The 21727-nt window shown below is 67.5% G+C and overlaps 2 protein-coding genes and 1 non-coding gene across 3 annotated transcripts; 2 read left to right on the top strand and 1 right to left on the bottom strand.

Annotated features, from left to right (window-relative positions):
- Nucleotides 1-551: 551 nt before the first annotated feature.
- On the top strand, nucleotides 552-4692 carry CNN2 (calponin 2). Its single transcript, XM_027704569.1, has 7 exons — nucleotides 552-683; nucleotides 2793-2914; nucleotides 3196-3262; nucleotides 3344-3481; nucleotides 3636-3752; nucleotides 4040-4186; nucleotides 4264-4692. Exons 1-7 carry the CDS (start codon nucleotides 621-623, stop codon nucleotides 4528-4530), a joined length of 921 nt encoding a protein of 306 aa, XP_027560370.1. The 5' UTR covers nucleotides 552-620; the 3' UTR covers nucleotides 4531-4692.
- A 2700-nt stretch (nucleotides 4693-7392) lies between these two features.
- ABCA7 (ATP binding cassette subfamily A member 7) lies at nucleotides 7393-21109 on the top strand. The gene is made up of 49 exons (XM_027704584.1): nucleotides 7393-7479; nucleotides 7597-7690; nucleotides 7899-8040; nucleotides 8118-8430; nucleotides 8519-8713; nucleotides 8811-8900; nucleotides 8999-9233; nucleotides 9340-9479; nucleotides 9558-9674; nucleotides 9831-10010; nucleotides 10192-10400; nucleotides 10499-10675; nucleotides 10874-11096; nucleotides 11201-11422; nucleotides 11523-11727; nucleotides 11797-11913; nucleotides 12074-12245; nucleotides 12402-12533; nucleotides 12628-12767; nucleotides 12844-12981; nucleotides 13106-13317; nucleotides 13441-13513; nucleotides 13766-13968; nucleotides 14107-14155; nucleotides 14371-14433; nucleotides 14870-14887; nucleotides 15048-15202; nucleotides 15288-15412; nucleotides 15488-15586; nucleotides 15777-15972; nucleotides 16096-16190; nucleotides 16451-16483; nucleotides 16809-16914; nucleotides 16996-17070; nucleotides 17297-17466; nucleotides 17533-17710; nucleotides 17786-17901; nucleotides 18069-18213; nucleotides 18301-18424; nucleotides 18516-18645; nucleotides 18722-18842; nucleotides 18953-19015; nucleotides 19092-19198; nucleotides 19501-19642; nucleotides 19710-19844; nucleotides 19922-20025; nucleotides 20142-20234; nucleotides 20318-20555; nucleotides 20630-21109. Exons 1-49 carry the CDS (start codon nucleotides 7411-7413, stop codon nucleotides 20768-20770), a joined length of 6819 nt encoding a protein of 2272 aa, XP_027560385.1. The 5' UTR covers nucleotides 7393-7410; the 3' UTR covers nucleotides 20771-21109.
- Nucleotides 21110-21397: 288 nt separating this feature from the next.
- Nucleotides 21398-21504, bottom strand: LOC113978021. Its single transcript, XR_003537473.1, has one exon. It is a non-coding gene; the product is annotated as a U6 spliceosomal RNA (small nuclear RNA).
- Between the last annotated feature and the right edge of the window lie 223 nt (nucleotides 21505-21727).

Here is a 21727-nt window from a genome sequence, read left to right as displayed (position 1 = left end):
GGTGGGTGGAGGGGCGGGGGGTGCGGGGGCGGAGGAGCGGGGGCGGAGGAACGCGTTCGTGTGCCCCGCGTGTGCGCGTGACCGTGGGTGCGGGCAGGCAGGTGCGCGCTTGTGTGCGTGAGTGACCGAGTGTGCGTGTGCAGGGGAGCGCCCGTGGGTCGGGGGTGCGTGTGTGTGTGTGTGTGTGTGGGTGCACAACGCGTGCCCAGGGGTCGGGGTGCGCTCACCCGTGCACGCGAGTGAGTACGACGATGCACACGCGTGTGCCCGTGGGTGCGTGTATGTGCCCGGGGGTGTGCCCGTGGGTGCGTGGGTGTGCCCGGGGGTGGGTGCGTGGGTGTACCCGTGTGCCCGGGACGGCTCCAGCCCCGGCCCCGGGCTTCCCCGGGCTCCCGGTGCCTCCTGGCGCCCCCCGGTTCTCCCGGGGTCCCCCTGGGTCCCAATGTTGGGGTTCGGAGCCACATCACGGTCCGGCCGCTCCTGCCCTTATTTGGGCATTTCGGCCCCGTCCAATCAGCGCGGGGGGGCCGGGCCCGGCCGCGCCCCCGCCCCGCCCGGCCCCGCTCCGGTACCGGCTCCGCTGCCCGCGCCCCGCTCCGGTACCGGCTCCGCGCCCCGCCATGAGCAGCTCCCAGTTCAACAAGGGCCCGTCCTACGGCCTCTCCGCCGAAGTCAAGAACCGGGTGAGCCGCGGCGGGAACCGGGGGGACCGGGACCACGGGATGGGGGCAAGTCGGGGGCTGGGGGTTACTGGGGCCTGCAGGCGCTGCGGCTGCCGGTGCTCCTGGAGGTCTGGGAGAGCCGGGCATCCCGGTGCCGTTGGGGGTCCCGGTTTCATCCCGGGGTTCCGGAGAACCAGAGAGTCCTGGTGCGCCCCTGGAATGCGGAGCCGGAGGGGGCCCGGTGCCACCGGGGACGGAGAGTGGAGAAGTCGGGGGTTCCCGGGAGGATGGAGAGCCAGGGGTTCCCGAGAGAATGCGGAACTGAGGGTCCCGATGTACCGGGGTCTCTGAGGGGTGGGGATGCCAGGGCTGGGCTCCCGGTCTCGGAGTGCCCTGAGCCTGCCGGCAGGGTCCCAGGGAAGTGTCTTGGGGGGACCGGGGCTGGGAGGCGTCCCAGTGCAGTGGCCGCTCTTGCCCCGCCGCTCCCGGCAAACCCCGCGGCTCCGGACCAGCTTCACTTTCTGCTGCCCCGCAGTCGCGCATCCCCCGCGGATGCTCCGCGGCCTTCGCTGGGAATGGGGCTGGTGACCCCGGTGACTCTGCCCGGGGCCGGAAGGGAAAAGGGGAACGGGAGCCTCTGGGCGGTCTGTTTGCACCCCGAGGAGGGAGCTGTGTGCTGTGGGGTGCAGGCAGCTGCCAGCACCCTCCTGCCTCCTCGAGAGCTCACAGGGGTCCTGCTGGGCCGGGGGGACACAGCTGCCCCAGGCTGTAGGTGGCACCAGCAGTGGCCGAAGTGCTGGGCTGTGCCCAACCCCAGGCGATCAGAGATTGAGCTGTGGTCACCCCAGGGCTGGTGGCCTGTGGCCTGTGTGGCTGTGTGCTGCCCGGGGACACGGGAGCTGCCTGGATGGGGCCAGGGCAGGCAGAAGAAGGGCCAAGTGGTGGTGGGCGCGTGGCTGCCGTGGTCGTGGCTGCAGGGACGTGGTGGCTGTGGCTCCTTACCCAGCCTTGCAGGGGATTTACGTTTCATAAGGAGCGGACGGGCCCTGGCCTGCCTGGGGCTGGGCTGCCCTGGCGCTGAACGGATGACACGCGCCGGAGCCTCCCCACCATGTGCTCCTGGTGCTTTGGGTTGATTCAGCAAGACATGAGCCAGTCTGACTGCCCCAGTGTGTCTGCTGGAGGTGACATCACCAACTGGGAACCAGTTAAACTAGTGGCGTGCTCCCAGTCTGTGCAATCCCTTGCAAAGTGGGCTGCAGTGGGATCTCTCTGGGGCTGGTCCCCTCTGCCTGCTCCTGTGCCCTGGGAAACCCTCACGGTGGCCATGGGGAGGGAAGAGGAACTGTCTCCAGCTGCCCGTGCCCCAGAAAATCATCTTGTGGGACTGTGGAATCCCCTGGCTGGGACACACGTGCTGTGTGACCCAAGGTCCTGCATCGGTCAAGTTCCCCTTTGAGGCCAGAGCATCTCTCCACCACACAGCAGGGCTGGACTGTGCCCGTTCCAGTGTCTCCCTTTGTCCAGGAGGAGGGGACTCATGGCCCCACCACATAACAGGACCAGGAGAGGACTGGATGGGCGAGAGGTTGGTGGGTGCCCTGAGGCCACCTCTGGGTGCTGGCTGAGCACTGGAGGGATGGGGCTGAGGTAGGACAGCACTTGGGGGTTCCAGGCTCTTTCCACCCCAGGTCAGGATGCCTTTCTCTTGCCTCATGGGCCAGGGCCGAGGCAGCGCTGGCGGAGATGCTGCCGGCCCTGGCAGCTGGTCTCCATTTGGGAGGAGGCGTCCACATTCCTGGCATAGCCGTGGTGACCGAGGAATCTGCGCGGCTCTCGGGCTTTGCCGGAAGGGAGAGCATCTCGTGGCTTGGACCCTCAGGGATTGGAGCTGGGCTCCCGCAGGCTCCAGGGGACAGGGAGGGACAGACCCATGGAGGGGGCACTTCCCCCTGGCCCCCACAGGCAATTCCTCCTCATCCTCTTGGAATGGTTCAGAAGCTGCTGTGTCTGATGGCAGCATCATCCTCCTGTCCCCATTCCCATCCTGGGGAGGGGGGAACTGTTCCCTTGAGGGGTTTGGGGTGCACACAGGGCTGTGCCTGAGCTGCCCTCACCCACCCCCTCCAGCTTGCCCAGAAGTATGACCCACAGAAGGAGGTCGAGCTGCGGACGTGGATCGAGAGCGTCACGGGGCAGCAGATCGGGCCCGATTTCCAGAAGGGGCTGAAGGACGGGGTGATCCTCTGCGAGTGAGTCCCAGATTGGGTGGGGATGGGGAACACCAGCCCTCCAGGGGACCCCCACCAGCCTTTGGGGTGGAAAGGGTGGGCTGGATCCGCGCCAGTGGGACCTGCTGGGTCACCCCCAAAGGGTCTCTGTCTGCGGAGAGCCCTGAGGACCAACAGGGACCTGGGCAAGGAATTGCATCCCATGGGGAGGCCTGGGCTGGATCCTCCTGAAAGGGGCCCATGCCCTGCAGCCCCTTGGGGCTCTGCCTGCCGCAGCCCCACATCCCCCTGCCTCCCTCCAGGCTCATGAACAAGCTGCAGCCCAACTCGGTGAGGAAGATCAACCGCTCGGCTCAGAACTGGCACCAGGTAAGTGCAGCCCTGGTGCCACCCACCCGCTGTCCCTCTGCCACCACCCACTGGGGCTCACCCCTCTCCCCCTCCCTGCAGCTCGAGAACCTCTCCAACTTCATCAAGGCCATGGCCAGCTACGGCATGAACCCCGTGGACCTCTTCGAAGCCAACGACCTTTTTGAGAGTGGGAACCTGACCCAGGTGCAGGTGTCACTGCTGGCACTGGCGGGAATGGTGAGCACAGGGGGACGAGCAGCTTGGGAAGGGGCACTGTCCTGCGGGGACCCACAGCCTGGGGTGGTGCCCATGGGACCCTGTGACTCCCCCTGTCCAGGAAGAGGATGGGGGGACTGGGACCCCCATCCCTCCTCACCACCACTCCTGGCAGGCCAAGACAAAGGGGCTGCAGAGCGGAGTGGACATCGGTGTGAAGTACTCGGAGAAGCAGCAGAGGAATTTTGACGAGGCCAAGATGAAGGCTGGGCAGTGTGTGATTGGGCTGCAGGTGGGTTGCCCTGTGGGGTCCCAGGGGTGGGGGACTGGGAGAGGGGTGCCCAGTTCTGTCAAATCCTCAGCACTGTCACGGCTCCAAGCACAGCTGGAAGAACCCGAGGCTCGAGGTGCCTCAGGTGTTCTTGGGATCTGGGACCATAGTGGCTCCGTGTCCGGCACTCAGTGGCCTGGGGGGGGTTGGGGAATTCTGGCTGTGCCCCCTGGGCTGGGGGTGATGGGGAGAGGGGAGAAGGGGCACGTGTGGGGCAGCACGTGCTCCTCACCAGACCCCTTTGTCAGATGGGCACGAACAAGTGCGCCAGCCAGTCGGGCATGACGGCCTACGGCACCCGGAGGCACCTCTACGACCCCAAGAACCAGATCCTGCCACCTATGGACCACTCCACCATCAGCCTGCAGATGGGCACCAACAAGTGTGCCAGCCAGGTGAGCGCCTGTGCCGGGCTGGGAGGGTGTGGGGGGGACCACAGCTGAGCCCTGCTCCATCCTGTCCTCCCTTCCAGGTGGGCATGACAGCTCCCGGCACCAGGAGACACATCTACGACGCCAAGATGGGGACAGAGAAGTGCGACAACTCCTCCATGTCACTGCAGATGGGCTCCAACCAGGGCGCCAACCAGAGCGGGCAGGTCTTTGGCCTCGGCCGCCAGATCTATGACCCCAAGTACTGCCCACAGGGCAGCCAGGGCGAGGTGGCCAACGCTGCTGGTGACCTGGGCGGGGACCCCCCTGGGTACCACTACTACCGTGAGGAGGAGGAGAGCTACTGAGGGGGACGGCACTGGCCCCGTCCGCACCATCTCGTGTACAGCCACACTGCCAGCCACATTCCAGCCTTCACTTCCGTCATTCCTTCTTTTTAAACTCTTTTTTAACTTTGGAAATTAATCTATTTTTCTGAGCAAGGAAATAAAGACCCTGTTTCTAGAGAGGAGCCTGGCCAGTTCCCATGGGAGCCCCGAGGCCCCAGGGCAGCGGGAAGGCGGCGGATGCTCCAGCACCGGGGAGTGGACAGTGTCACCTCTCACACACCCAGCGCCCACCATGTGCCCCTGCAACACCCCCGGATCCCTCAGCAAGGAGTGGGGGGCAGCTGCCTGTGCTGCACCCAGTGCTGCTGCTCGTGGCTGTGCTGGCAGGACCTGGCTCAGCCCCATGGAGGAGAGGGCCCGGGGTCGGTGGGATGTGGTGTGGGGGGAGCCCAGGGCACTGCGGGGCCTTGGCATTGTGAGTGTGTGAGTCAGTGAATGTGTGCACATGTGTTTGCACTCTCTAGGTGCTGGAAAAGTCTTTTTTGCAGAAGTCGTTGGGACCAAGATTCTGAGATGATGGTGTTGGCTGCAGGGCAGGGCTGGGAGCTGGCACACCCGGCACACCCGGCACTGCTGCACCTCCGCAGCAATCCAATCGCCCGGGCTGGAGCCAGGGCTGACTCCGACGGCCGCATCCTGCACCGCGGCAATGCCCGAGTGCAGTCAGTGCCCCTTGACTTTCCCCTCCCGTGCGGTTTTTAATGGAGATGCTCTCAGACTGAAACGTTTTATTTTTAAAAACAAACCCTTTCAACGTAAGCAGGAGCTGGTCTCTGGTGCAGGCGCCTTGTCAGGGCTCAGGCGGGTCCCCACCTGGGGAGTGGGAGCTGCTGCAGACCTGGGTGAGACCCCCGGAGTGCCGGGATGGTGGAGCGGGAGGCTGCGCGTCCCGGGGGGGCCGAGCGGGAGCCGGGAACCGGCTGCTGGGTTAAACGGATGTGGGGTTGACAGACGTGGGATTACCGGTGCCGACGGGACCGGACGTGCCGTGCCTGTCCGGGCAGGGACCCACCTTTTTGCAGGGAAATGCTGCGTTTCGGAGGGCCGCGCTGCCCCGCGGGGCTTCCACGGGCGGGGCGGGGCGGGAGAAGGGCAGAAGGTCCGGGCGGAGCCCCCCCCCCGCCTGAGCGGCCCCTTTAAGAGCCTTCCCGTGACGTCACGGCCGCGGATACTTTGTAGCGCCGGGAGGGGCGGGGCCTGCGCGCGCCCGGCGGAGCCGCGGGGTCTCTTAAAGGGGCCGCGCGGCCGCAGCAGGTAACGGGGGTCCCGGGCCGGGGGCTGCGGGGGGGAAAGGAGGGGCTGTGTCCCGGCTGCTGCTCTCGGCCGTGCAGCGTCCTCCCGGGACTGTCCGCACCTCCCCGCCCCCCCCGGGGCTGTCCCCGTACCCCCATCGTACCCCCGAGCTGTCCCCATCTCCCCCGTGGGCTGTCCTCATCGTCCCCTCGAGCTGTTCCCATGACCCATCCTGGGCTGTCCGTGCGTCCCCCCGGGCTGCCTCCGCGTTCCCCCGGCGCGTCCGCCTCCCGGTGACTCTGCAACCCTTCCAGAGCGGGGCTCCGTGCGGCGGAACCGGGTCGAGGGACGCCGGGGTCGGGGGATGCCGGGTCGAGGGGCGCCGCAGGCGGGGATGCGGGGCCGCGGGCGGGGGGATCCGCCGCTCCTCTCAGTTGCAGCGACGCGGTGTTGGTCCTCGTGGGATGAGTGAGCAGATTCCCGCGCGAATCCCCCTGGGAGGATCCCGGGGTTCTGTGGCTGTTTGGTCCCGAAAAGTGCCGCAGCACCCCCGGTTCCAGCGGATGGGGACCCCTAGACACCCTCACCCCGGCAGCCGTCCCTATTCCCTCGTGTCACCCCATCTGCCCCGCTGCACCCCCGGAGGAATCCTGGCCCCGACCCCCACTCAGGCCGATTAGGCGGATTTCCCAGCAGGATTCTAATCCCGCTGCCCGGTGCCCGCTTATCCCGGCTGTGCCCGGGACCCGGCTTAGCCCCGGAGGCGGGCGGGCGGCTGCGGGCGCGGGTCGGCGGGTGAGTCCACGGCTTCCCCGGCTCCGAGGGAAAACGAGCAGCAAGGGGGGGGTTCCGGGGTGTCCCGGCCTCGCGGTGACCGGGGAGCCGCCCCGGAGCTCAGTTCTCCTGGGGCATGGGTGGGTGCACCGGGCGGAACGCTGCGGGTTGGGTCGTGCCGCCGCCGCCGCCACCCGGCTGGGCACGGAGCCGCCTTGGCAGCGCTTTGCTGTCCTGCCCGGGGGCTGCTGGCCCCTCTCCAGGGGTGAGTGAATTCCTAGGAGCTGACAGAAACCGGGCTGGTGCTGGGAAGGGGCAGAACTGAAGCTCTGGGGTCCCAGCACAGAGGTACCCGCTGGACCCGGGTGTGGAAGCTCGCGCCTCGAGCCCGCTGCACCAACGCAATTCTCCTCCTGAGGTGCTGAGGGTCTCACAGAAACACCCACCCACACCCCTCTCGTGGGAAAACTGGGGCACGGGCAGGTCCCCGCCTCCCCCGGGCTGCCCAGCTCACCAGGGCTTGGAGCCACACCCTGTGCTGGGCTGCGGATCCCGCTCATGGCTCCTGGACAGAGCTTGTGCCCAATTTTGCTGCTTTTGGTTCAGGAAACAATGGAATTTGAGGCATTAGCTCCGGAAAGGAGCTTTTCTGCAGGAATGCCATCCAGCTCCTGCCAGCCCCGGGGCTCAGCCCTGTGCCCGGCACTTTGCCCGGGCTGTGATAAGCCCCGACCCAGAGGGAAGTGAGGGCCCCACAGTCACCCCCAGCTCGGGGCTGAACCCCCTGCTCTCCCCCGCAGCCGGAGCCGAGCAGGGCCCGCGCCCCCCGCCATGGCCAGCTGGGGCACCCAGCTGGGGCTGCTGCTCTGGAAGAACTTCACCTACCGCCGGCGGCAGCGGGTGAGTGGGTGACTGGGCTGTGGGGCACCCTGAGCCGCTGGTTCCTGGCACAGGGGCAGGCAGAGCTCTGGGCAATGATGGGGGCAGAGATCCCCCCCAACTGTGGGTCTCCCCCAGATCCAGCTGGCCATCGAGATCCTGTGGCCCCTCTTCCTCTTCCTCATCTTGATCTCAGTGCGACGATCTCACCCACCCTTCAAGCAGCACGAGTGTGAGTGTCCCCTGCCGGACCACCCTCTGGCTGGTAATGACCCCCCGTGCCTGCTGGGACCCCCCTGTGTGCCCCTGTATGGGAGCCCTGTGGGGTGGCACCAGGGGAGACAAACACAGGAGGTGATCAGAGCGTGGGGAGTCGCTGGTGTGTGAGGGGGTCCCGGGGATCCCATACTGCCCCCTGGACCTGCCTCCCTCTCCCGCAGGCCACTTCCCCAACAAGGCACTGCCTTCGGCAGGGACCCTGTCCTGGCTCCAGGGCATCATCTGCAACATGAACAACCCCTGCTTCCGACACCCCACGGCGGGAGAGGCCCCCGGCGTGGTGGGCAACTTCGATGGCTCCATGTGAGCGGAGGGGCTGGGGGACTGCGGGGCAGAGCAGGGCTGGGCCGGGGTCTCACTGCCCACCCCGTGTCCCACAGCCTCTCCCACCTCCTGGCCGAAGCCCGGCAGGTCCTGCTCCGCTCCGACGGGCAGCGGCTCCTGCGCAGCTTTGCCCAGCTCCTGCCCGCCCTGCGCCGGCTCCGGGACAGCGGGAATCAGCGGGAGGGTGAGCACCGGGAGTGGGGGGTGCCGGGGAAGCGAGACCCTTGGCTGACCCCTGCCCCTCCAGCCTTGCCAGTGAGGGAATACCTGAGAGAGGACGAGACCTTCTCGCGGTTCCTGCGGACCAACACATCTCTGGCCCCGGCGCTGGTGGATGAGCTGATGGGGGCTCGGCTCAGCCCCCGCATCGTGAGTGTCAGCGTGGTGCCCTCTCCCGGTGCCCTCTCCCGGTGCCCATGGTGCCAGTGGCTGCATCATGACTGCCCTCTCCCTCCAGTTCTCCCTGGCGGGCATTCGCCTCCCACTGAAGGCCCTGGTCTGCAATGCCTCGGAGCTGGGGGGATTCCTGGCGGGGGGCGACGCCGCTTCCACCCAGCGCCTGCAGCGAGGGCTCTGTGCCCTGCCTGGCCCCCAACTCCGTGCCATGGAGGGCTCCTTCCTCTCCCAGTTGGACTTCCCACGGCTCGTGGTGGTGAGCTCCCAGCCTGGCCGGGTGCTGGAAGGCGACGGCGCAGAGACTCCTGGCCCGTCCAGAGTGGCTGTGACTCCCTTCCCATGTCCCCTTGTAGGAACAGCTGAGCTCAGACGTGGGTGGAATTACTGGCACCGTGGAAGCCTTGGGTACCTTCCTGCGGGATGCAGCATCCCTGATGGAGGAGGTACCCCCCGCTTCCCCTGCCCCCTACGCACCCCCACACTGTCCCTGGGTGCCCCTGTCCCTGCAACGCCACTCCACTCCCCATCCCGCTCTCCCCAGATCTCTTCCATGACCAGCCTGGCTGAGCTGCGGCGGGAGCTTGAGGAATTGAGGGCCCCCAACAGCAGCACCCCCGGCACGGGAGCATTCACAGCCCTGTCACGCATCGCCTGCGGTCACCCCGAGGGTGGGGGGCTCAGGATCCCCTCCCTCAACTGGTACGAGGACAACGATGTCAAAGCCTTCCTGGACCGCAACAGCTCGGAGCGGAGATCGGCGGCCTCGGGCAGCAGCAGTGAGCGGGGGCTGAGGGGGGCTGTGGAGGGCTCAGCCAGGGCAGGGGGGGCAGCAGGGACAGGGATGGGGGGCTGGTGGTGAGGGCTCAGCTCTCCCTCCCTCAGGTCCCTTCTGCCGGGAGCTGCTCCTCAGCCTGGAGTCCAACCCCTTCTCACAGATCTTCTGGAGGGGCATCAAGCCCCTCTTCGTGGGCAAGATCCTGTACACGCCACCCGGGCCCGGCCCTGACAGCGTCATGGCCGAGGTGAGTGGGGGCTGTGAGGGGTCTGGGGGAGGAATTGAGGGGGTCTCAACCAGGACCTGCCTCATCCCTCTCCCCCAGGTGAATCGGACCTTCCGGGAGCTGGCAGTGCTGGGGGAGGTGGGGGGCGCCTGGCAGGAGCTGGGACCCCGGATCTACACCATCCTCAACAGCAGCCTGGAGATGCAGGTGCTCCAGGTGTGTGACCCCAGACCCCCCATCGGGGACCAGGCTGCCATGGGGTGCAGGACGGGGTGTGGTGGGGGGGCAGCTGGGGCTTCTGGACAGGAGTAGGGTGGGATGCAACTGGAGCAGGGTGGGCTGCATGGCCCCTGCTACCCTGGTGCTTTGCAGGACCTGCTGCTGGCCCCGGGCACAGCCCAGCTCCTGGACGGGTTCCTCAACGGCACCTCCTGGAAGCTGCCGGAATTGGCCACATTCCTGGCGGGGCCGGCAGCCGGGCCTGGGCTCACCTGGCACCAGGTGTACGCTGATGTGGACGCGGTCCTGAGCACCCTGGCGCAGTTCATGGAGGTGAGTGTGTCCCTCCACTGTGGGGAGGCTGGCCCTCTGCATCGGCTGAGCCCTGCCTGCTCTGCCTGTCCCTCCATGCCCACTGAGCCCTGCCTGCCCTGCCTGTCCCTCCCTGCCTGCTGAGCCCTGCCTGCCCTGCCTGTCCCTCCATGCCCACTGAGCCCTGCCTGCCCTCCCGCAGTGCGTCTGCCTGGACAAGATCGAGGCGGTGGCCACCGAGGAGCAGCTGGTCGCCCGGGCCCTGGAGCTGCTGGAGGAGCAGCAGTTTTGGGCAGCTGTGGTCTTCCAGCCTCCCATCAACGCCACGGCCCCTGCGCTGCCCCCCCACGTCCGCTACAAGATCCGCATGGACATCGACGATGTCACAAGGACCAACAAGATCAAGGACAGGTTGGGGGACACCCGCCCCACTGGTCTCCACGGCCTCCCGAGCAGCCTGTGCCCGTGGTGGGGGGTCCCTGCTTCCCAGCACTGTGCTCTGCCCCCAGGTTTTGGGACCCAGGCCCCGCAGCCGACCCCTTCAGCGACCTGCGCTACGTCTGGGGGGGCTTCGTCTACGTGCAGGACCTGGTGGAGCAGGCGGTGGTGCGGGTGCAGACCGGGGCTGCCCCACGGACAGGGGTCTATGTCCAGCAAATGCCCTATCCCTGCTACGTGGACGATGTGTGAGTGGGTGAGGGACAGCCCCGGCCCCCTGGGACCCTCGAGTGATCCCCCAGAGCTGCAGGGGACGTGTCTGAGCATCCTGCAGCATCACTGCCCTGGGGAGGTGGCACAGGGCCGGGTGTGTCCCGCTGTCCCTGGCCCTGCGGTGGCCCGGGGGTGTCGGGCGGGGCGTGGAAGGGCTGGTGGCATCTCCCCAGGTTCCTGCGGGTCCTGAACCGCTCGCTGCCCCTCTTCATGACGCTGGCCTGGATCTACTCGGTGGCCATGATCATCAAGGGGGTAGTGCACGAAAAGGAGACGCGTCTCAAGGAGACCATGAAGACCATGGGGCTAAGCAGTGGGATCCTCTGGCTCAGCTGGTTCCTCAGCAGCTTCATCCCCTTCCTCCTCAGTTCTGCCCTCCTCGTCCTCATCCTCAAGGCAGGTCGCAGGTCTCAGGGGACAGCGTGGCTGACACAGGGAGCACTGGGACTGGGAGCCAGCACGGGGGGGCTCTGCAGGATCCAACCTGCCTCCATCCACAGCTGGGGAACATCCTGCCCTACAGCGACCCGGCCGTCATCTTCCTCTTCCTCGGCACCTTCTCGGTGGCCACCATCAGCCAGTGCTTCCTCATCAGCACCTTCTTCCCCCGCGCCAACCTGGCCTCGGCGTGCGGCGGCATCATCTACTTCTCGCTGTACCTGCCCTACGTGCTGTGCGTGGCCTGGCGCGACTACATCACCTTCCCCCTGCGCGTCCTCGTGGTGAGCGACGGGGCTGCCCCTCCCCAGTGCCCTTGGGGGGCCTTTGGGCTGCACCCCCCGGACTGGGCTTTGCCCACACCGCTGCTCTCGCCGCCCCCAGAGCCTGCTGTCCCCCGTGGCCTTTGGCTTCGGCTGCGATTACTTCTCCCTCTATGAAGAGCAGGGAGTGGGCATCCAGTGGCACAACCTGGGTGCCAGCCCCGTGCCAGGAGACCCCTACAACTTCGCGGCAGCCATGGGGCTGCTGCTGCTGGACGCCAGCCTCTATGGCCTGGCCACCTGGTACATCGAGGGTGTCTTCCCAGGTGAGCACAGCCCCCCCCGGCCACCGGCAGCCCCCCAGCCCTGGCCCCGCTCAGCCCCCTCTGCTACAGGTCAGTACGGGATCCCCAAGCCCTGGAATTTCCCCTTCCTGAAGAGCTACTGGTTTGGAGAGTTGTCCTCAGCTGGGCACCCCCTGTGCCCCACCAGCCCCCTCGCTGCACCCCAAGGTGAGTCCCTGCCCACCCCAGAGCCCTGTGGCTGTGGAGCAGGGCTGGAGCCCTCCAGCCTGGGCCTTGCCCTCCAGTGGAAGGTCCTGCACCCTGTGGCAAGGGGTCCTGCCCCCAGCGAGGGGTCCTGCCTGGGATGTGACCCCACGGTGGCTTCCAGTGCTGGTGGAGGAGCCGCCTGCCCAGCTCCAGCCCGGCGTTTCCATCCGCAACCTGGTGAAGGTTTATGGCAGCAGTGGCCGCGCGGCCGTCAACGGGCTGAGCCTGGACTTCTACGAGGGGCAGATCACGTCCTTCCTGGGCCACAATGGCGCTGGCAAGACCACCACCATGTGAGCCATGGGGGGGCTGTGTGGCCGTGCCTGGGGATGGGAGCTGAGTTTGGCCCTGTCTCCACCCGGGTCGCCACATAGGACAGGACACCACAGCCTCAAGCCCTGCTGCTCCTGTGCTCCATGACCACCTTTCCCCACCACTCCCCCATCCAGGTCCATCCTGACCGGCCTCCTGCCCCCCACCTCGGGCACTGCCTATATCCTGGGCTTGGACATCCGCTCTGATATCGACGCCATCCGCAAATCCATGGGGATGTGTCCCCAGCACAACGTGCTCTTCAACATGTAGGCAGGGGCAGGCGTGCAGGAGGAGCGATGCTGGGCTGCCCCCCTCAGACCCTGCCCCCCTCACCCTGCCCCCCTCACCCTGCCCCCCCAGCCTGACAGTGGAGGAGCACGTCTGGTTCTACGGGCGGCTGAAGGGGCTCTCGGAGAAGCAGGTGCAGGAGGAGGTGGAGCAGCTGCTCCAGGACACGGGGCTGCCCCACAAGCGCCGGGAGCAGACCAGGAACCTCTCGGGTGCGTGCGGGGGACAGGGCGGGTGCCCGAGCGGGGGTGGGTGGCCCCGGGTGCCCCCAACGCTGTCCCTCTGCAGGCGGGATGCAGCGGAAGCTCTCGGTGGCCATCGCCTTCGTGGGCGGCTCCCGGGTGGTCGTCCTGGACGAGCCCACGGCCGGCGTCGACCCCTTCTCCCGCCGCAGCATCTGGGAGCTGCTGCTCAAGTACCGCAAAGGTCAGCGCCAGGGCCGTGAGCTCCTCCCTCTGAGCCCTCGAGCAGGGGGACGTGCTGGTGGGAAAAACCCACGATGGGGGGACCCGCAGGAGGGTATGGGATCGAGCCCCCTCCCTGCCCCCAGGCCGCACCATCATCCTGTCCACCCACTACATGGACGAGGCGGAGCTGCTCGGGGACCGCACGGCCATCATCTCGCAGGGCCGGCTCTGCTGCTGCGGGTCCCCCCTCTTCCTCAAGTCCAGGCTGGGCACCGGCTACCACCTCACCCTGGTGAAGCGGGAGCGAAGCGGGATGGGCGGCGGCACCGGTGCTGTCCCCGGTGTCACCAAAAAGGTGGGTCCCTCAGCCCCGAGGGGCTTCTGCTGGGGGCAACCAGTGCCTCCATCCGGGTACTGGGGGGCACTGGGGGCCAGGTCCTGGCGTGGGGTGCCAGACCCCAGCTGCCCTTTCCCGCAGGACGGCAGTGACTCGGAGCGCAGCAGTGACACAGGCCTGGGCAGCGACCGGGGCAGCGAGGCCAGCGCCATGGGTGAGGGTCCCGGCCCCCGTGGCTCCCCCCCAGCTGCTCCCCATATTTCCCCTGTCAGCTGGGGGGGCTGGGAAAGCACAGCCCTGCTGCTGGCTCCTGGCCCCCCTGCGCTGGTGGGGCAGAAGGGGATCCCCATCCCCTCCAGCTCTCCCAGGGACCCTAAGGCTGGAATGCTGGGCACGTGCCAGCTGTGGGCAGCTGCACCAGCCAGCGGCTCCTGGCCCAGGTTTCCAGCCCTCCCTGTTCTCCCAGATGTGGCCCAGCTGTCTGCACTGATCCAGAAGCTGGTGCCCGGCTCCCGGCTGGTGGAGGATATCGGGCATGAGGTGCTCTTTGTGCTGCCCTACAGTGGGGCCCGGGACGGGGCCTTCGGGGAGCTGTTCCGTGAGCTGGATTCACGCCTGGGGGAACTGGGAGTCTCCAGCTACGGCATCTCTGACACCACCCTGGAAGAGGTACCCAGCAGTGGGGCTGTGGCCAGGGGCTGCCCGTGGCTCCCGAGGGTCCCACTCCTGCCCATGACCAAGGGCTTTCCCTCACTGGGCTGTGGGAACTGGTGTCATGTTTAACACCAGCCCCCCCATCCCCCCCAGATCTTCCTGAAGGTGGCTGAGGACACGGGGCTGGACACTGACACTGCAGGTACGACCCCTCGATCCTGGCTGGAGCTGAGCTCTGGGCTGTAAGGGGGGCTGAGGAGATGCTCACCAGCCCAGAACAGAGGGGTGGGGGTGTCCCCAGCACTCCATGTGTCCCTCCCAGGGCCAGGGTCCCTGCTGGGAGCACCTGTGGGTGCAGGGAGGTGTCACAGCCTGTAACATGGGTCCCACCCTGGCATCTCATCCCCATTTTGTCAGGCACCAGGAGAGGAGCAGCTCCCGGCGAGGTGGGGGACGCAGACGTGGCCGATGGGGAGCTGGGTAAGGAGGGGGGAGCTGGGACCCCCGAGCTGCTGCTGGGTGTTCCCCACCTCCACCCCTGGGGCTGGGGCCGTGGCACATGTCCATCCAGGCAGGTGTCCATCCAGGCAGGCATCCCTTCGGGCAGGGGGATGCTCAGGAACCCTCGTGCAGCATTTCTACCTCCCAGTTTTGGGGTGCCCCCAGAGCCGGGATCCAGGATGAGGGTGGGTTTGGGGGCAGCCCAGATGTGTGCAGAGGTTGGGATGGGACATGAAATCCCAGGAGGCGTATCCAGCCCCCTTCTCCTGGAGATAGAGCTGGCGTGGGGGCAGCCACGGGAGCCGGGGGGGGGCTGTGATGGTTTGGGGTGCCAACTCTGCCCTGGGTGGGTGCTCACCCCGGCCGGGATGGCACCGCACGTCTGTGACCCCTCTCTGCTCTCCTTTACATTGAGCCAAAGGAGCCCGGCGAGGTAGGACCTGGGGGCCGGGGGGGCTGGGAGGGCTGGGGGGCTCCTGCATGCAGCATGCCATCCCTGCTGAGGGGAGGGGATTCCTCTGCCAGCACCCACCCCGTCCCCCCGTGCCCCGCCTGGCACGAGCCCCTTGCCAGACCTGTCTCTGCCCTGGCAGCGGAGGAGCCCCGGGAGACGGACCTGCTGCGGGGGGCGGCGGGACGGGCCTGCGGCAGGGTGAGGGGCTGGGCGCTCGTCTGCCGCCAGCTCCGAGCTCTCTTCACCAAGAGGATGCTCCACGCTCGGCGCAGCACCCGCGGCTTCTTCGCGCAGGTAGGACCCGGGGGACCGGGACGGGGCCGTGGGGAGGGGATGGTCCAGGGGGTGCGGAGCCGACCCTGACCCCCGGCCCCCGCAGATCGTCCTCCCGGCCGTCTTCGTCTGCATCGCGCTGCTCTTCAGCCTCATCGTGCCGCCCTTCGGGAAGTACCCGCCGCTGCAGCTCCAGCCCTGGATGTACGGGCAGCAGTTCACCTTCTTCAGGTGTGTTCCCAGCCTGCTGCCCCCCGTGCCCCCCGTCCCCCGCTGCCACCAGCTCACTCCTGTGTCCCCTGGCAGCAACGACGCCCCGGGGGACCCCGACACCGCCCGGCTGCTGGACGCGCTCCTGGCAGAGCCCGGCTTCGGCACCAAGTGCATGAGGGAGGCGGGGCAGACGTGAGTGTCCGCGGGATGGGGGCGGGAGGGCACAGCCAGGGCTTGACCCCACCTCGGTGCCCGACCCCCCCGGAGCAGCCCTGCCGGCCGGTGCGATGCTACGGGACCCCCAACCATCCCCGTGGTGGGTCCCGATGCCTCTGGCTCACACCAGGCTGGTAACGGAAGGTTTCTCTCCCCGGCTGCCCAGGACGGGGCTGTGCCCACCAGCTTCCCACCCCGACGGCTTCTCGGCCCCCTCCGCCCCCCCGTCCCTGCTGGAGGTGCTGTGGGGCGGGAACTGGACGCAGGCTGAGCCGTCCCCGCCGTGCCAGTGCAGCGGCCCGGGGGCACACAGGATGCTGCCCGAGTGCCCCGAGGGGGCCGGGGGGCTCCCTCCACCCCAGGTAACCCCCAGCCCAGCGGGGGCAGCCCCAGGGCTCCGGCACTGCTGGCTGCGGGGGCAGGCGATGCTCCGGGGGGAGGCCACGGGGCCGAGTGTCCGTCCAGCCCGTCTGTCCATCCCCCAGGTGCAGAGGGGCACAGGGGACATCCTGCAGAACCTGACGGGCAGGAACATCTCCGACTACCTGGTGAAGACCTACCCCCAGATCATCCGGCAGGAGTGAGTGCTGGGGCTGGGAACACCCGGGGACACTGCAGGAACACCGTGGGGACACCGAGGCACCACCCCAGGGACACCTGGGGAAGGTGGCAGGGTGTTGGGACAGGGTGCCACTGCCGTGGCAGCAGGGAGGGACACTGTGGACCGAAGCACGGGGGAAGGGGACACCGATGGGAGTGTGGCCAGCTGAGCAGGTGCTGCCCTCACATCCCCTCGGGGGGTTTCTGTCCCCCCTGTCCCTCCCACCCCATTTCTTTCAGGCTGAGGAACAAGAAGTGGGTGAACGAGCAGAGGTGAGCTGGGCAGGGGCTGGGGGCTGGCACAGCTGAGCCAGGGTGAGGCAGGAGATGCCCATTGGGGTTGGGGAGAGCCCGAGTGGTGGCTGGGCAGAGCTGACATCCCTCCAACCTCAGCCCTCTGCCCTGTGCCCCTCACCGCGACGTCTGGGCGGGTGGAGGGTTGAATCTGGGCAGGGGTGGCAGTGGGAGATGGGTGGCAGGTTTGACAGAATGATAGAATTGTACAATCTCCTGGGCTGGAAAGGACCCACACGGATCCTGGAGCCCAGCTGACCGTGGGGGTCTCCCTGGTCAGTTTGGAGCCCTGTTTCTCCCGCAGGTACGGCGGGTTCTCCCTGGGTGCCGGCGGCTCCCAGGCCCTGCCGTCGGCGGCAGAGGTGGATCAGACGGTGCTGGAGCTCCGGGCGCTGCTCAACATCACCCCGGTACGGGGGGGCTCAGGCCCCCAGCTCAGCTCCTGTGCCCTGGTGCTGGGAGCCCCCTCCTCACCCTGTTCCCACCCCCAGGGCAGCCCCTCGGATCGGCTCCTGGCCAACGTCAGCCGCTTCATCGAGGGTCTGGATGCCCGCAGGAACATCAAGGTGCACCCAGGGCTGGGAGTCCCACGGGGGCGAGAGCTGGGGGGCAGGGGGATGTGGCACTGGGGTCCCCTCCGGGGGTGGAGCGGCCCAAGAAGGACCAAAAGGCTGGGGCTGGAGGGGAGTGGGTGGCACAGCGGGTGGGGATTGGGGTGCCACAGGCACAGCCAGGGGCAGTGCCAGGGCGGGTGGGGGGCTCTAAGCTGCCGGGCCTCCCCCTGTGCTGCAGGTCTGGTTCAACAACAAGGGCTGGCATGCCATGGTCTCCTTCCTCAACGTGGCCAGCAATGGGTTGCTGCGTGCCCGGCTGCCCCCTGGCACCGACCCCACGCGCTTCGGCATCACGGCCACCAACCACCCCCTCAACCTCACCAAGGAGCAGCTCTCTGAGGCCGCCCTGTGAGTGCCGGGGACGGGGGGCCCGCAGACCCTCCGGCCCCCGCTGAGCCCTCCCCTCCGTGGCAGGATGGCCACCTCTGTGGACGTGCTGGTCTCCATCTGCGTGATCTTTGCCATGTCCTTCGTCCCGGCCAGCTTTGTCGTCTTCCTCATCGAGGAGCGGGTCAGCAAGGCCAAGCACCTGCAGTTTGTCAGCGGGATGAAGCCCCTCACCTACTGGCTGGGCAACTTCGCCTGGGACATGGTGGGGATGGGGATGGGGACAGGGACCAGTTCCTGGGGGAGCAGGTCCCACTCCTGACCTTTTCTATCCCCACAGTGCAACTACCTGGTCCCCGCGCTGCTGGTCATCCTCATCTTCCTCTGCTTCCAGCAGAAATCCTACGTGTCCTCGGACAACCTGCCCTCCCTGGTGCTGCTGCTGCTGCTCTACGGGTGATGGGGCAGCAGAGCCTAGTGGGGGCAAGGGGGGCACGGGGGGCTCTGAGTGGGGCTGGGGGCAGCTGGGGCGAGGGGGATTGTGGTGCTGGGGGGTGGGGGGTGTTTCGTGTCCCCCAGGATGGGGGTGCATCTCAGCCAGCCCCTTCCTTTCTCCCTTGTAGTTGGTCCATCACCCCCCTGATGTACCCAGCGTCCTTCCTCTTCAGCATCCCCAGCACTGCCTACGTGGCCCTGACCTGCATCAACCTCTTCATTGGCATCAATGGCAGCGTGGCCACCTTCGTGCTGGAGCTCTTTGTGGACCAGGTGAGCCTTGGGACGCCCTGGATCCCCTGTCCCACCCCCGTGGGGCCAGTGCCAGCCGACTCACCCCTCTCTTTGCTGCCCTGGCAGAACCTCAATGACATCAACCGTGTCCTGAAGAAGGTTTTCCTCATCTTTCCCCACTTCTGCCTGGGCCGAGGCCTCATCGACATGGTAAAGAACCAGGCGATGGCCGATGCCTTCGAGAGGTTTGGTGAGTCAGGGGGCGTCAGGGCTGCTCCCCCTCCCCAAAGCCTGGCCAGCTGGGGGGTCCACCCCTCCTACGGCCCCTCTTGTGCTCACAGGGGACAGGCGCTTCGTGTCCCCCCTCTCCTGGGACCTGGCGGGGAAGAACATGTTTGCCATGGCCGTCGAGGGCATCGTCTTCTTCCTCTTCACCCTCCTGCTGCAGTACCGCTTCTTCCTGCGGCTGGGGTGAGCACCTGGGGGGTGCCCGGGGGGATCCTGCAGATGGGCAGCCCTGGACGTGCCCCTGCCACTGTTCCCCCAGGCCACGGGCTCCGGAGCTGCCCTCGCTGGGGGACGAGGACCGGGACGTGGCCAGGGAGCGGGCGAGGGTGGGCAGCAGCCCCCCCCAGGGCCACCTCCTGCTGCTGAAGGACCTGACCAAGGTGGGTGTGTAGGGCTGGACCCTGCCCCACCCTGCTGGGCTCCGGCCCCCCCGCAGCCCCCGACCCCCCGTGAGGGATGGGAGCTCCCAGCGCTGCCTCTCCCCACGCAGGTGTACCGGCGCAGGAAGGCCCCGGCCGTGGACCGGCTCTGCGTGGCCATCCCCCCCGGGGAGGTGAGGGACAGACGGACGGATGGACGGCACCGTGGGCAGGGCCGGGGCTGCTGGTGACCCTGCTCTGTCCCCACAGTGCTTTGGCCTCCTGGGGGTGAACGGCGCCGGGAAGACGTCGACCTTCAAGATGCTGACGGGGGACACGGAGGTGACGCTGGGGGAGGCCTGGCTGAAGGGGCACAGGTGGTGAACGCAGGGACCCCGCGGCTGCTCCCCCTCTCCGTGTCCCCACAGCACCTGTGCCATCACCCCCATCCTGTGCTCCTTCTGCTCCTTGTCCTTGCGGTGTGCTTGTGCTCACCTTCATCCTCATCCTCATCCTCATCCTCATCCTCATCCCTGCAGCTGCTCATCCCTGTTCCTGCAGTGTCCCTGCAGTGTCCACCACAACATGCTCATCTGTCCCTGTCCCACACTTACCTGTCCCCATCCTGTGCTCACCTGTCCCCATCCCCACAGTGTGCTGACCTGTCCCTGTCCCACAGTGTGCTCACCGACCTCCAGTCTGTCCACCAGCACATGGGTTACTGTCCCCAGTTCGATGCCATCACAGACCTGCTGACGGGGCGGGAGCACCTGGAGTTCTACAGTCGCCTGCGTGGGGTCCCGGAGGAGGAGACCGCCAGGGTAGGGCCCTCATCCCAGGCCCCCCCAGCCCAGGAGACCCCACCCTCACCCCCTCTGTCTCTCACAGGTGGCTCAGTGGGGCATCACCGCGCTGGGGCTGGGGCCGCACGCGGACCGGCCCGCGGGCAAGTACAGCGGGGGCAACAAACGCAAGCTCTCCACGGCCATCGCCCTCCTCGGCTGCCCCCCCGTTGTCTTCCTGGTGAGGGGGCAGTGGGGGGGGTCCCAAAGCAGCACCGGGGTCCTGCCTGGGCTGACCCTGAGCCGGGGCCGTTGCAGGATGAGCCCACGACGGGGATGGACCCGCAAGCCCGGCGGTTCCTGTGGGAACGAATCCTTGGCGTCATCCGGGACGGCCGGTCCGTGGTGCTCACGTCCCACAGGTGATCCCCCACCCGGGGTCTGCAGCCCCCACGCTGGGGAGCGACACCCGTGCCCCTGAAAATCCCCCAGAGGAGAGCTCCCCTCTGCCCCGGGGGTCTCACTCGTGCCCCCCCAGCATGGAGGAGTGCGAGGCGCTCTGCACCAGGATGGCCATCATGGTCAACGGCCGGTTCCGCTGCCTGGGCAGCGTCCAGCACCTCAAGAACAGGTACGGGGGTGGGGAGCTCGGGGGGCTCCTCAGGGTGGGGGGGCTGCAGCCGGTCCCCGCAGCAGCGTCCCCTCTGCCCGCAGGTTTGGGGACGGGTACACGGTGGTGGTGCGGGCGGGAGGCCCCGGCCCGGCGGCGGCGCAGGCCCTGCTGCAGCGGCACTTCCCTGCCATTGTGCTGCGGGAGCAGCACGGGGGGCTGCTGAGGTACCACCTGCCCGCCCGCGCCGCCTCCCTGGCCGCTGTCTTCAGCCTCCTGGCCGCCCACCGCGGGCCCTGCCACATCGAGGACTACTCCGTGTCCCAGACCACCCTTGACCAGGTGACGGGGCGCGCGGGTGTGGGGCTGTGCTCGGGGGTCCCGTGGCGCCGTCTCTCACCCCGCCGTCCCCACAGGTCTTCGTGCACTTTGCCCAGGAGCAGAGCGATGGGGACCCCGGGGAGGCCGCGGCGCCGGGGCAGGATGTGGCCCCCAGCCCTGGGAGGAGGCTGAGCACGTTCCTGGAGGATGACAGCTACCAGGAGAGCGCTGTCTGAGTGGGGAATGGTGCCCCATGGACCCTCATGGACCACTCCCCAGTCGTCACTGCAGCACGACCTGGGGTCACAGGGCTTCGGGGCACCCTGGGCCCCCGGAGCTGCACAGGGGAGGCCTGGGCACATCCTGGCGTGGTTTCACCATCCCATGGGACAGTGGGTGCTGGGGAGTGTCAGAGTATCAGGGCAGGGCTGGCCCCAGATCCCTGTGGGTGGTGCCCTGTGGGGAAGTTGATCTGGATGGGGGGTCTGGGGCTGGCCCTGGGACCCCCGCTGTCCCCAGGACCCCCGCTGCTCCCCACCGGAGCCGAGCTTGCTGTAACTGAGCAATTCAATAAAGACCCGCGGTACTGACGGGGGGCCTGATCGCCCTCGCCACGACACGACCCCACCAGGGGACAGGGGGCACAGCAGGACGGGGGCACAGCAGGACGGGGGCACAGCAGGACAGGGGCACAGTGGGACAGGGCAGCAGTGTGGCCCCAGCACAGTTGGACACACAGACCTGCAGGGCCGCGCCTGGGGCTCCCCCCGACCTGGAGGTGGGCGCTGGTACCCCCCGAGCCGCACCTCGGGGGTCCAAAAGGGTCCTCCCGGGGCGGGGTTTGCGACCCTCCCGAGGGAAAAAAAAATATGGAACGCTTCACGAATTTGCGTGTCATCCTTGCGCAGGGGCCATGCTAATCTTCTCTGTATCGTTCCAATTTTAGTATATGTGCTGCCGAAGCGAGCACAAACCAGGGGTGTGCGGAAGCCGTACTTAAACCCCTCCCAAGTAAAGATTTTTCAGGCATGGCGAGTAGCTCCTCGGACTCCCCCCTCTTTCTCCACCTGGTCACCCTCCCAAGCGATGCGCGTCGGATTTTTACTTTAACTCTTCCGCTTTATCAGGTTATTTTTTGCCTTTCTGAGGACGGGTTTGAGCGCGGAGCGACAGGGCCTCGCGCGGAGCATGGC

This window comes from Neopelma chrysocephalum, unplaced genomic scaffold (assembly GCF_003984885.1).
Source record: "Neopelma chrysocephalum unplaced genomic scaffold, ASM398488v2 Primary Assembly neopelma1_283, whole genome shotgun sequence".
In the NCBI taxonomy this organism is placed as follows: domain Eukaryota; kingdom Metazoa; phylum Chordata; class Aves; order Passeriformes; family Pipridae; genus Neopelma; species Neopelma chrysocephalum.
This window is presented reverse-complemented; position numbering and strand designations above follow the sequence as displayed.

What these genes read in the sequence shown, in the direction of transcription:
- CNN2 (XM_027704569.1), top strand. Translation starts at nt 621, where the DNA reads ATGAGCAGCTCCCAGTTCAACAAGGGCCCGTCCTACGGCCTCTCCGCC. An exon ending in CCGCCGAAGTCAAGAACCGG is followed by an intron (nt 684 to 2,792) that starts GTGAGCCGCGGC and finishes CACCCCCTCCAG; the next exon opens with CTTGCCCAGAAGTATGACCC. An exon ending in GACGGGGTGATCCTCTGCGA is followed by an intron (nt 2,915 to 3,195) that starts GTGAGTCCCAGA and finishes GCCTCCCTCCAG; the next exon opens with GCTCATGAACAAGCTGCAGC.
- ABCA7 (XM_027704584.1), top strand. Translation starts at nt 7,411, where the DNA reads ATGGCCAGCTGGGGCACCCAGCTGGGGCTGCTGCTCTGGAAGAACTTC. An exon ending in TCCCCGGTGTCACCAAAAAG is followed by an intron (nt 13,318 to 13,440) that starts GTGGGTCCCTCA and finishes CCTTTCCCGCAG; the next exon opens with GACGGCAGTGACTCGGAGCG. An exon ending in CGGAGGAGGAGACCGCCAGG is followed by an intron (nt 19,643 to 19,709) that starts GTAGGGCCCTCA and finishes TGTCTCTCACAG; the next exon opens with GTGGCTCAGTGGGGCATCAC.